Source organism: Myotis myotis, unplaced genomic scaffold (genome assembly GCF_014108235.1).
Source record: "Myotis myotis isolate mMyoMyo1 unplaced genomic scaffold, mMyoMyo1.p scaffold_m19_p_15, whole genome shotgun sequence".
Taxonomy (NCBI): domain Eukaryota; kingdom Metazoa; phylum Chordata; class Mammalia; order Chiroptera; family Vespertilionidae; genus Myotis; species Myotis myotis.
Genome location: NW_023416319.1, coordinates 10951511 through 10965096, shown reverse-complemented (window position 1 = coordinate 10965096; position 13586 = coordinate 10951511). Strand labels below are relative to the sequence as shown.

At 49.6% G+C, this 13586-nt stretch overlaps 1 protein-coding gene across 2 annotated transcripts in view; it reads left to right on the top strand.

The window, feature by feature from the left end:
- RBM20 (RNA binding motif protein 20) overlaps positions 1 to 13586 on the top strand; it is a 177244-nt gene that overhangs the window by 119374 nt on the left and 44284 nt on the right. For both annotated transcript variants that reach the window (XM_036336029.1, XM_036336030.1), the window contains exons 2-5: positions 6839 to 7925; positions 9315 to 9376; positions 11172 to 11263; positions 11841 to 11938. In XM_036336029.1, coding sequence (XP_036191922.1) covers positions 6839 to 7925; positions 9315 to 9376; positions 11172 to 11263; positions 11841 to 11938 — 1339 coding nt within the window. The remainder of the gene's footprint in view (positions 1 to 6838; positions 7926 to 9314; positions 9377 to 11171; positions 11264 to 11840; positions 11939 to 13586) is intronic.

Here is a 13586-nt window from a genome sequence, read left to right as displayed (position 1 = left end):
TGTAACCACCATACGGGCCTCTTACTCTGCCCAGGGTGGAGGAGCATTCTGTTCCCCAACCTCTAGGAACCAGGTCTCTCTGGTCAGTGGACACTCACCAAAGTGATTGCCCCAGTTCCCCCTGCAGTGACCCCTTAGGTCCTCAGAGTGGTTCCCTCTGCAGAAGAAGCTGGCGATGACAGACTATGCTTGAATCATCATGGGGCCGTGGAGGGAAAACATCTGAATTTAATGCAGATGGTTCTAGTAGGTTGGCTTTCTTTTTACATTATTATTTTTATTAACAAATGAAGGAAATGCCTTGGTTTGTGTACAGAAAAGCCCAAGCAGGTCCAGGGCAAGTGTCTCAAGGTGTCCCTGTGAGGTCACCAGGAGCTGCCTGCCCAGCTCCAGGCTGGGGTCTCGGGTTGGCTTGACTTTCAAGCAGGCTCTCCTTACGTGGTGGCTCAAATTCAACCAGCATAGCAACCCAGGCATGACGGAGGGTGTCTCTCTCCTGATAACACCAACAAAATTTCAAGGAGTGTCCATCGCTGAGCCAGTCACGGTGGCCAGGGGGCTCTGTCACATGGGATGGGGATCACTATTCCCATTTTACAGATGAGAAAATTAAGCAACTTTCTCCCATCACATAACCAGTAACTGGCAGGTGGGAGCCCAGGTCTCAGACCACAGTTCACCCTCGTGCTGCCTTTCACTAACAGCCGGTTCATCTTTGCATCGGCAGATGAATTGCTGAGCCCAGGACATTTGCAAGTCTTTGTTCCTTTTGTTTTGTTTGTTACATCTCTCTGAACAGTCTGAGGCTTGTACCACTTCCTCTTGGGCTTTGCTGTTTTGTGCTTACCTCCGAAGGACTATCCATCACTCTCTGTGTTGGTCTGTCTCCTCTTGGGAAGGTATCTCTTTCTCCATCACTGTGTCCCCACCATTTGGCAACTTCGCCCGGCACATTGTAGATACTCAGTCCTCCGTGGGCTGAATGGACCAATTCATGAACGCCCAATGGAGTCTGTACAGAGCAGAGGCCCCGGGTCCTGCCTGTGTCTTGGGTGCTCTGCCTTCCTTTCAGAATAGGATGAATCACATCACAAAATGCTGACTGAATTTCTAGTACCCCGACTCACTGCCTCACTCCCTGTGCCCCCTCTACACACCCATCACTGCCTCCTGCTTGGGACCCGGAATAAAATGTAGAAGAGCTTTGGGATGAATAATGAGCCTTGCCATGCGGGGACAGCTGTTGCGCTCTGCTGGTGGAGACAATATGTTGCACATCCTTTTGGCACTGTGGGATTAAACCATTAGAAACAGTTTTCATCTGGATGTTCTAAATCTCCCTGCATTATAAAGGCAACAATTTCTCCTTTATGTTATATTTTATGTTTAAAACCATGGAGAGAAGTGCTGTTTTAATTCAAAACAAAACAAGAAAACCTTTCTAAGTGAGCAGGCAACCAATGTTTTCAATGTAATGATGCACTGTGAATTCTTAGTGGCTCAGAAAGGAACCGTCAGCCCTGGAGGCAGTGAGCCCCGTGGAGGCCTGGGTGAATCAGAGAGCTGTGCTGTGATGGGGGCCAGCCCTCCCGGTGGAGGCGTGGTGGCTTTTCCAGCTCTGCACAAGTAACTCTCTGTGCTGCTCTCTGTTCTTCAAGGTTTGACTCTATGACAGCAAACCGAGCCACTGCACAGGTTTAGAAGACAGGATGGAGCAGGTGCATGGAAGTTTGTCTCCCACCGGCTTCCCAGACACGGGACATCCCTACTGTCACCTCTGGAGCTTACAGGGGCTCAGAGGGGCTGAATCTTTGCATCTCCCCAGGGCTCAGCGAGTGCCTTGCATATCGAAGGTACTTGGTACTTCTCTGAACAGCGGGGAGGGCTACAGATATGTATGGGTGGAAATGATAAGTTGGCGATGAAATAGGTAGTACTGGGCTTAGTTAAGGCTGTTTTGTCAGGTGCTAAAAGCTGGTTTGAATGATCTGAGTTCTCATTAAGGTTGTACTGCTACCCAGCTGTGAGCAAGTCATTTTCTCTCTTTGTTCATGAAGGGGCTGGATGAGCCAATCCCTAAGGATCTGCGAGTCCAAGCTCTCCCGGATTCCCATTGCTTGGCTGGGAAGGAAAGTTGACTTTGAGAAGGAAGGGACCTCTGGGTTTTTCTGGATCTTGGCTGAGTTCCCAGAGGGTCTTCAGACACCTGGTGAGATGACCTGTGCTTGTCCAGGACCGCTGGGAACATGAATTCATGCCAGCAAGATCCAGCCAGTGTCCTGAGTGGAAGCCTCTTCTATGTATAATTTTCTTGATGGATTGCATGAGCTTCCTATTTGCTTCCATAACATATTACCACAAGTGTACAAATTTCTCATCTTACAGTTCTGGAGGTCAGAAGTACAAAATCCACCTCACTAAGCCAAAGTCAAGGTGTCACCAGGGCTGATTTCTTCTGGAGGCTCTAGGGGAAATTTGTTTCCTTTTTCAATTTCTAAAGGCCTTCTGTATTTTCTTGGCTCATGGTCCCTTCCTCCATCGTCAAAGCCAGCATAGTGTCTCCTCTCCTCCCTGACCTCTGCTTCCATCCTAATAGCATCTCTTCCTGACTCTGATCCTCCTGCCGCTGTTTTTTAAGGACTCTTGTGCATACATCGGGCCCACCAGGACAGTCTTTCCATCTCATGCTCCTTCATTTAACCACGTTGGCAAAGTCCACCTACCATGGAAGGTGACATTGCATAGGTTCTGGGGATTAGGATGTGGGTATCTTTGGGGGCCATTATTCAGCCTATCACAGGGATTATCCATCAGTTTCAAAACCTAGACATGGACAGGGAGAAGGGTGTATTGGGGCCCCTGCTTTGGAATGGGGAATTGTAGACCATCCCCATCTGTTTAAGCTGTATACAACAGCAAAACCCATTTGCTTTCTGGGTATCTTTAGATTCTGCTTTTTGAATTATATGAGGGCCTTTATCCACAAAATATACACTCTTCTTTTAAAAGCTAAATTGATACACTTTATTTATTGATTATTACTGTTTTTTAAAACATATTTTTATTGATTTCAGAGAGGAAGGGAAAGGAGAGAGAGAGAGAGAGAGAGAGAGAGAGAGAGAGAGAGAGAGAAACATCAATGATGAGAGAGAATCATTGACTGGCTTCCTTCTGCACACCGCTCACTGGGGATCAAGCCCGCAACCCAGGCATGTGCCCCTGACCGGAATCGAACCCAGGACCCCTCAGCCCACAGACCGACGCTTTATCCACTTAGCCAAACCTGCTAGGGTGAAATGTACACTCTTAAAAGAGGTGTCCACATCTTCTTACAGTCACCAGGTTCTGATGAGCCACGTCCATTATCTTCCTTCTCCATTCTGTTCACGGCTGTTGCTGAGTATCCACCAAGTGCAAGGCAGCGTGCCGGGGAAATCGACAGTCTCCCAGACATGCTCCTTTCCCTCACAGAGCTTAGGTCTAGTGGAAGCAAAAAGGCACATAAGCAGTTATTTTGAACACAAGGCAGGATGTGCTAAGTGACATCAGAGCAAGGAACCAAGGGAGTGGGGAAACAGGAAGGTGCCATCACTTCTAGCCCCAAGGGTGTCAGATCAGATGCCCCAATTTTTTGGTCAAAAATATGATTGCTAGAAGCCCCTGAATTTTAGGACTTTTAAAAGATAGGATGATTGGTCTTCCTCTTTCTCTTAGGGTCCTTGGTTCAAAAGAGGTATCTAGCTCTGGTGACTTATGTGAAATCACTTCTACTCAAGGTTGAGTAAAGTTGGGAACAGTAAGAATTTGCTAGGCAAAGCAGGAGTTGAGAAGAAAATGATCTTATTCATGTTGGATCTGAATGGGTGACCTTCTGCAACCTGGGCTGTACTCGGAGCCGCACCTGCTTCCCTGGCTGACCTGCGGACACCCAGGAGGCTGGCTTTCCTGGTTAGAAAGGCAGCAATTCCCCACGCGTCCTTTTAGGGGTGAAGGGGACTCTCCAGCCGGAGCTCCCTCCAGCCCAGGACGCAGTTTTAGAAAATACAGCTGACTTCTCCTGGAAAAACAAAACCAACCTCTTCTTACTCTGGTCATGTAAACCAAGTTGGCACCTCATTATCGCCTTGTTAGCAAGGACAGGCTGCTTTGAGGACAAACCTGGTAGGAAGGGCTGGCTCCCTGTGGGCAGGGTTTTGCGTTAAGCTTAATTGCTTTTCTAAAGCTCAGCCACTTAGTACTGCACCCGCAGAAATCTATCATCAGACTCTTGACCATCCTCCTCTTCCTTTCCTATTCTCGCCTCCCCACCTCCACCATGATCTGTGGGCCCCCCTGGGGCCGCCAAGGCTCTGCTGCAGCCAGCACCCCTAAGAGGAGCAAAGGTCTGTGACCACCTTTCACCTGGAACCCCCAGCCTTCCAAAACCCTAAAATGTAGCCAGCTCTTCTGCCCTTGGAGCATAGCAGGGCTGCTGGCTGGGTGAAGGTGGGATCTCTTTAATGACTTGATTTCTCACAGGATGGGAAACAGTAACTCAGGGTCATTTTTATCTGGCTCCGACATGTGTTTTTTACATGCATTTGAACACGGGTGTGCCCGGTCTTCTGAGAACTCACTTCAAACAAAACAGCGAGGCAGCCCATGAGACACTCAGAGGGCTGAGAGGCTGCACGCCTAACCGCCGCCCTTGTTCTTCTTTTCAAAGCCTGGCTGGCGGTGGAATCCCACATCTGTATTCACTCACCGTGAGTCCTTGCAAGTAAGGCCACCTAATCTCTCTGAGCATTAGGTTCTTTCCCTGCATAATTGAGACACCTCAAATGAGATAACGCAGCCTCGCTAAGCACTGGTCCCACAGAAGCATTGCGATCAACGTGAGACTCTCTCCTGTTTACCTTCTTCCCATGACCTACACACACACACACACACACCCCTCACCATTTTCTTAGACCAACCCAAGCAGAAGCTTGCTTTCTTCCAAGTGTCTCCAAAATGGGAGAGATGATGTAACGTGCCACACACTTTCCATGTCGCCCCTTCATTCCTGAACCATGCCCACCCCCAGCTTCTCTCCTTGGTTTCATTGTGGTTGGACTTTTACTGTACAGAACGTGTGACAGTGGAAACCTTGTCTGAAGTGTTGCAGCTTTGTAGCTTCTACGCCACACTTATTTATATAAGCATGCAGAATATACAGCTTGGGTTGTCCATGTTAATCCCAGCTTCAAATGCACAGTCCCATTCTTCCCTTTCAAATGTCCTGGGAATTCCAGTTCATCAACACCCCAAACATATTTCTCTATTACACCCACTCCCCAAAAGAGGTGTTTAGCCCTGGCCGGTGTGACTTGGTTGGTTGAGCTTTGTCCCATGTACCAAAAGGTTGCTGGTTTGAATCCGGGTCAGGGCACATGCCCAGGTTAATCGGGCATGCAGGAGGTAGCTGATCAATGTCTTTCTTTTATCAGTGTTTCTCTCTCCCTCTCCCTTCTCTCTCTGAAATCAATAAAAATAAGGGGAGGGGGGTTGTGTTTAAGACACAAGAAATATGGTCTCACAAAAGAGCCCTGACTGCGGTAACCAGATATCCCAGACTTTCTGGGAAAGGCTGTCCCCTTATGCATCCTGGTTTTTGGTCCAGAAAGCACCATAACCACAGCAAAGGTCACATGGAAGGCACAGGTTCAGACAGAACAGCCCTGTAGTAAGAGTCTGTGCGAGCCCACCACTGCCTACGACCTCAACTTCAGATTCTTCTCTTGTAAATGTTTGGTTATTCTTTGTGCTGGTTGGGCTTGAGCGTGGGCTGAAGGGAGCATGATTCTTGCTGCATTTGGATGTGAAATAAGGACAAGGATGAAAATGTGTTTGGCGCAAGTACACACCTCTCATTCTGTCTGTGATTTTGAAGCCTGTTTTGTTTTTTTGTTTTTTTGTTGTTTTTTTCAGTTAACATTAGAGTACATGGATTTTCTCAGGTCGCTATTTTTTTATTTTTTTTTTGGCCGGGGGGGGTTGAGGGGGGCGGTGTAAATAATGACCATCCCAAATTCAAGATAGTGTCTACTATTGGCAATGGTGGGGGCCAGGGTGGATGGGGAGAGTGGATACCTAAGGAACATTTTGTGTGTTGGAATGCTTTCTGTCTTAAGCTTGGTGCCAAGTACACTTTTTTAATGTCTTAAATATTACATAGTGAAGCAGAAACTTAAACAGCAGTAGTAAATGTCTACTTAAAATTTCATTCTGTAGCTAATATCACAATTTACTCAGTTTAAAACTCCGCTCCCTGTTATCGGATTATTTGTAATTTTCAACTGTGGACCTTAAATAATGAAGTACTACTAAACATCTTTGGGCGTCAAGTTTTGTCTGAATTTTAGCTCGCTTTCTTCAGATAGATTCATAGCATTGAATTATTGGGTTAAAGCATGTGGCTCTCAGGAGTACATATTACGTGGCTATCTTTCTACAGAGTTGTGTGACTTTAAGACAGTCATTGACACGTGTCCATTCCACTTTATCTCACACCAGCACTGAAGGCTATTGTGTGTGTGTTTTTTTGAAATGTGCCACTTTGCTAGGCAAATATTTGTTGCTAATATATCTCTTTGATTACCAACGAGATGGAACCTTCTCTCATCCAACTTTTCTGTTGGAGCTTTACTTTTAATTGAGGTGTATGTGTGAGCACAGGTTTTTGCAGACTCCATTCTGTGTGGGGCCCTGTGGGAGGGTCTTGCTTACATGGGTGGGGGGACCACAGCTACCCACTGAGAGAGCCCTCTGGCCTCCTCGGGGAAAGCAGCTGTGCCTCTCGACCCCTGTCTTCCTGCAGTGCCGCCAAGCTCCTGGACAAGAACCCTTTCTCGGTCAGTAATCCGACCCCCCTGCTTCCTTCGCCTGCCAGTCTCCAACTGGCTCAATTGCAAGCCCAGCTCACCCTCCACCGGCTGAAGTTGGCACAGACAGCTGTCACCAACAACACTGCGGCCGCCACCGTCCTGAACCAAGTCCTCTCCAAAGTGGCCATGTCCCAGCCGCTCTTCAACCAGCTAAGGCATCCGTCCGTGATCAGCGCCCCCCACGGCCACACCGGGGTGCCCCCACATGCTGCGAGCGTGCCCAGTGCCCGGTTTCCCTCTAACACAATCGCCTTCTCACCCCCCGGCCAGACACGAGGCCCGGGACCCTCTGTGAGCCTTCCCAGCCAGCCCCCCAACGCCATGGTGATGCATCCCTTCACGGGTGTCATGCCTCAGACCCCTGCCCAGCCGGCGGTCCTCTTGGGCATTGGCAAGACTGGGGCAGGTCCCGCCACGGCAGGATTCTACGAGTATGGCAAAGCCACCTCCGGCCAGGCCTACGGCTCCGAAACGGATGGTCAGCCCATCTTCCTGCCGGCCTCGGCCTCTACCTCGGGCAGCGCGACCTATGAAGGACAGTACAGCCAATCGGGGCAAGATGGCCAGGCTGCCTTTCCCAAAGACTTCTACGGAGCCAACTCCCAAGGCTCGCACGTGGCAGGCGGGTTTGGGGCTGAGCCCACGGGGGGCCTGAAAGGGGAGGTAGGTCCGCTGCTGCCGGGTCCAAATAGCCAGTGGGAGAGCCCCCACGGATTCTCTGGCCAGAGCAAGCCTGACCTCGCAGCAGGCGCCAGCCTGTGGCCTCCACCCCCGAGCCAGTCCTACGAGCTGTATGACCCCGAGGAGCCCACCCCAGACAGGACCCCTCCTTCCTTCGGGGGTCGGCTGAACAACAGCAAGCAGAGTTTCAGCGGTGCACGGCGGCGGGCCAAGGAGGAACCGGCGGTGCTGTCCGTGCGGCCCCTGCAGGCTCACGAGCTGAATGACATTCATGGGGTGGCCCCCCTCCACCTGCCACACGTCTGCAGCATCTGCGACAAGAAGGTATTTGATTTAAAGGTGAGTCATCTAAGACCACGTAGGAGCCACCAATGGAGCCTGGGCGGGCTCACCACCACCACCACCCAACTCTCACTGTTTATGGGCGAGAAATTGGTACCTTTGGGGACTGGGGGACAAAATGTTGCCATCTATCCCCTTGATGACAACCACAGGTATTAGAACCAAAAGGAATTCCAGAAATGTATGAGGGCCAGTCCCTTGGTTTAAGGCAAGTAAGAAATTCTTAACCCATGTCTATAGCTGAGAAGCTGTGGCTGAGTGGGGGTGGGGAGAGAATCAAGTGACCCTGCCTGGGTTACAGAGAAGGGACTTGGGAACTAGACCCTCCCGCCTCCTTGAAGAAGGCTTTTCTTCTGTGGTACACGTAGAAGTTACATATATTATACTGTAGACAATATATTGTACTGAGTTTGAAAGGGGGGAGAAGTGAGCAGAATTTTGGATCAGGGGCAAGAGGAATTCTCAGGTAGGACCTAGATAAATGATCAAGGAGGCCTCAGCGTCCCCATCTGCAAAATGGAGATGGAGCCTCCTGACACTGCCCAGTGGTAGTAACATGCTTCAGCTGCAGCAAAGTTCCATTATAGTGTCATTTCTCCCCAAAATGTATTGATGCAGCGAAATATTTCAAAGCAATAACAGCTAACATATATTAAACCTTCCCCGTGTGTCAGCAGTAACTCTCCAAAGTTGAAACTGTTACTATTCTCACTTTACAGAAGTGAAAACTGAGGCCCAGAGAGACGAAATGACTTGTCTGGGGCCCTGGGGCCCCGTAGCTAGAAAGCAGCAGAGTGGAGATTTGAATATGGATCTGGCCCTCCCAGAGCATGTGCCTCTTAAGCTCCGCTGCCTTCTGTCTCTCCTCCCGTCTGCATTTCATAATGATGCCTCCTTAGTGGGAGTCACACTGCTGTCATTCCCCTCTGCTTGGATGCATCTTGTCTCTCAGGTGGGACACAGCCTCTCACCTCTAGTCCCTGGAGGGGGCTGGCTGACATGAGAGGTGATGGAGAGCTTTGTCTCTCCTAAGCCTTTCCTAAGGCTTTGCAGTTCACTGTGATTGCACCTGCTCGATTCTCCCAACTGGATGTAGACATGGGCTGGAGGTGCGGTGGGACTAAGGGTCCACTGAGTAGGGGAGAAGGACACAGGTTTTTGAATCTGGGCTTTTGTAGAGGATGGGCATGGGCTGTGCAGGTAGGATGGAGAGCAGGAGCTGGTCAGGAGTCTGGGAGGGAGAGGAGGCGGGGAAGAGATGCATCGGCAGGGTTGGTCCAGACTCCCGATGCGCTGAGATCCTGCCTGGCCTGGGAAGTCTGCACTTACCCTGCCTTCCCGTGGACTCAGTTCTGCTTCCGTCATTTTTCTTTCCTTCTGGCCTAGGACTGGGAGCTGCATGTGAAAGGGAAACTCCATGCTCAGAAATGCCTGGTCTTCTCTGAAAAGTAAGTGCTGTCCAGGAGAACAGGTTCATGCACACGCCCAAGAAATCCCCACAGAACACCTGCTGCATGCCATGAGAACAGCACAGCCAAGTCCCTGTCCCAAGGGGCTAACACTTAAGGGGGGGAGGGCTCAGATGATAAACAAAATGAATAGTCAATCACATGGCGTCCATGGGGGTAGATGCTAAGCAGAAAACATCAGGACAGAGGCAGGTGTGTGTGTGTGTGTGTGATCCTTACATAGACATCTCAGGAGAGGATGGAAGGAGCTCATGGCTACTTGGGGACATGCACTCCTGGCCATCCATGGAGAATGCAAGTTCCAAGGCCCTGGCTTGGCCCTGGGATGCTCGGGCAGCATCGGTGTGACCAGCGCGGAGTGCCCGGTGAGCAGCCAGGAAAATGCCAGAGCCCAGATCCTGAGCCCTTGGGCTTGTCGTAAGGACTTTCACTTTTGCTTTGAGTGTGACTGGAGCGTTGATGGGCTGAGCGAAAGAGGGGTGTGCTCTGGCTCTACTGACCAGGCCCCTGGCTGCCGTGCTGAAAATAGTGGAGAGCAAAGGCAGGTGCCCAGAGACCAGTGAGGAGGGGCTACAGGTTTCCACAGAGAAGAGGATGCCGGCCCAGGGACACAGGACCGAGGGTGGGGTTTAGTGTTTTGAAATGAGCGCATTCAGAAGGCTTCCCTTTCTTATTCACAATAGTCGCAAAGGTGGAAGCAACCCAAAGGTCCCCACCACATGAACAGGCAAACACAGTGTGGGACACACTACAGTGGGATATTATTCGGCTTTAAAAGGAAAGAATTTCATGCTCCAACATGGGTGAACCTTGAGGACATTACGCTCAGTGAAAGAAGCCAGACACCTAAGGACAAAAGCTGTCTGATTCCACTTATAGGAGGTACTGAGAGTCATCAGATTCATAGAGACAGAAAGCAGAGTGGTGGTTTCCAGGGCTTGGGGCTGGGGAAATGGAGAGTTCTTGTTTAATGGGTTGAGAGTTGCAGTTTTGCAAGATGAAGAGTTCTGGAGATGGTTGGTGGAGATGGTTGCAAAAACAATGTGAATGTGGTTAACGCCACTGAATTGTACGCTTACAAATGGTGAAGCAGGTAAATTTTCTGTCGTGTACATTTTAATACAATGATTTCAGAAAGGTTTTCTCTGGCTCCCCATTTTTTTTTACTGTGGTAAAACTGATGTAAAATGTAAAATGCAGTGGTATGCACACATTCACAAGGCTGTGCAAATATTATGACTGTCTAGTTCCAGAACATGTTCATCGCTCCCACACCCAGTTGCCCCCAAACCCATTAGGCAGCCACTCCTCATTCCCCTTCTTCCCAACCCCTTACAACCCCCAACCTGCTTTCTATCTCTGTAGATTTGCTTTTCTGAACATTTCATATAAATGAAAGCATATCCTACGTAGCCTGTTGTTACTGGCTTTTTTCACTTAGCACAGTATTTTCAGCTTCATCCCCATCACAACATATACCACCTTTTTATGGCTGAATAGTATTCATATCTGTGTGTGTGTGTGTGTGTGTGTGTGTGTGTGTGATCACCTTTTCTGTATCTATAAATCAATCTTTTGATCTATATTCAGAGCGTTTCTTCTACCCTCTGGCTCCTGTGAATAGTGCTGCTATGAGCATTCATGTGTGCGTTTTTGTTTAAACATTGATTTTAAACTATTTTGAGTCTATTCCTAGGAGTGGAATTTCTGGGTCATATGGTAGTTCTTTATTTAACTTCTTGAGTAACTGGTTCCCCTTTCCACCCCTCTCCAGCGCTGCTGTCCGGTGTGTTCTCGGTTTGGCAGAGGGAACTCTGTGTGCCTCTCCCAACAGCCCGGCTGTTTATAACCCTGCTGGGAATGAAGGTGAGCGAGGGCTACAGGTCGGCAGCTGGAGCCACAGATCAGCTTCCCAAAGGCTTAACACATCATATCTGCGATAACCAGACTTCCCTTCCGTGTCCTTATGCGTCTATAAGGCAGAGCCCAGGGCCCTGAAATGCATGGGGCCTGCTGTCTGGGCTCTTGGACATTTTCTGGCCTATTTTATTTATTTTTGAAAAAATATGTTTTATTGATTTTTGAGAGAGAGGAAGGGAGAGGGATAGAAAGATAGAAACATGGATGAGAGAAAAATATCGATAGGCTGCCTCCTGCAATGGAGCCCGCAACCTGAGCATGTGCCCTGACTGGGAATCGAACCGTGACCTCTTGGTTCATAGGTCGACACTCAACCACTGGGCCACACTATCCGGGCTTTCTGACCTATTTTAGACATATAGCTTTGCTGGTTATCTACATGCCCAGAGGTATAATCATGACAATCATTAATCACTATGTTAAGGGGGAATTTCCATTTTTCCCTCCCCATGTATGTCCTAACAGTGACTTTTGAAGGTAAAGAACTAGGTTTTCACCCAGTTTTGTGTAATTTGTCGTTTAGATTATGCCTCAAATCTTGGAACATCATATGCAGCCATTCCAGCAAGGTCATTTGCTCAGTCAAATCCCGCCTTTCCTTCGACTTCCCCGGGGACAAATGTGAGTACAGAACATTTTCTCCATGTCATTGTCATCACTAGGGCGTTTGCATCCCCTGCTGTGGCTGGGTGTCAGGTGCAGAGGGACCTGGGAAGGAGCTGGTGTGGCCATGGCTTTGCTCAGTGCAGGAAAACATGTCCCTGGACAGAGGTCAAGACTTGTGTAATTCAGTCCAGCGAGTATCGAAACACGCAGACAAAAATGCTGATATACATTTTTAAAATCGAAGGCACTCACAGACTTTCTAGCATTCAGCACTGGTTTAAAAAGAATAAGTTTGTGTTTGTGTGTGTGTGTTTTTAAGACGTTGGTATTTTATTGAAGTGGACCGTTTCCTGGGAGTGGGTAATTCTGAAACGTGAAGCAGTAATGTGTCTGGAAGTAATGACCTTGCACTCCTGCTATGTTGGCCCCTGGGGAAATGGCTGCTTCTGTATAATACTGTGTTTTTAGTTGTGTTTGTGTGCAGTCTTCTCTCTCTGCAACATGCTCTTTAGTCCCCCAACGCTCTAAAGCTCGGCCCTCCTTTTCCAACAGTTATGACGACACTTTTTCTATCCTTGTTTTCCCACTGTGTGTAGCCTTGTCCCCAGGAGCTGTCTGCCTTTCCGTTCTCTGGGAACACGTGGAAGGGGCTGGGAGACACAGAGCTGCCTGTAAAACAAAATGCATTTGCTAGAGGGCGTGTGTCTGTGTGTTTTGCCTGTATTTTTTGAATTCTCCATATGAGCAGCTGCAGCCTCTTTCTCTCGTCTCCTGCCATGAGCGAGCACAAGCTCACAGCAGCAGGCTCCACGTGCTGTCCCCTCCATGTGTCTTCTCCTCCACGTGCCATGCCGGGCATGTGTGCAGGCTTTCAGAGGGCAAGCTGAGCAGTGTAGGTGTGAGGCCGGGGGATGAGTGAGGGGGCAGTGAGGAGGTTCATGAGAGGAAGTGAGGCCCGCCTGGGCTGAGATTTCTATTCGTCTGTTTGTTTGCGATGTTTAATAGAAGTGCTTCACGAGGGAGCCCCTGGCTGTAAGCCCAGGTTTCGGAGAAAGAGAATTGTGTGGTTTCCCTCTCTGCACCTCCATGCTCAGGGCCCACCTGGTCAGTGGCAACTTAGGGTCAGATCCAGGAGGACAGAATGGCTGGGTTCAAGGAGCCCTGTCATTTGTCTTTGATTACATGATCTTGCGTCCCAATGGGGGTGCTGGCAGCTTCAGAACCTTCCCCAGGGCTGTTTCTCCATCCTGTAGACCATGGAGGCATCTCCGTGCCCACAACCCGCCCGGAGACCCGGCTCTGAGGGGAGGGGACTGTGACCCAGATGGGGAAGGGGGCGGGGGCGGGTCAGGAGGCAGGTGGGCCAGAGCTCTGGGCACAGTAAAGGAAGCTGGTGGCCAAGAGCTCCTTACAAAGGGGAGGGGCTGAGGAGAGGAAGGACAGGGCTACTCTTCCTGTGTCCTGTGCCTCAGCCCCATCCTCCGGGACTGACCAGCGAACCAGAGGCTTCTCCTATGGATGTGGAGCCAGGAGGCCAAGTTCATGTTCCTGGTCTGGAGCCCACCAGCTGTGTGGCCTCAGGCAATCACTTCCCCGAGGCTCCATTTCCTTAAACAGGGACAATACTCCTCTACTAATGACTTTCAAAGGTAGAGAGCTAGGT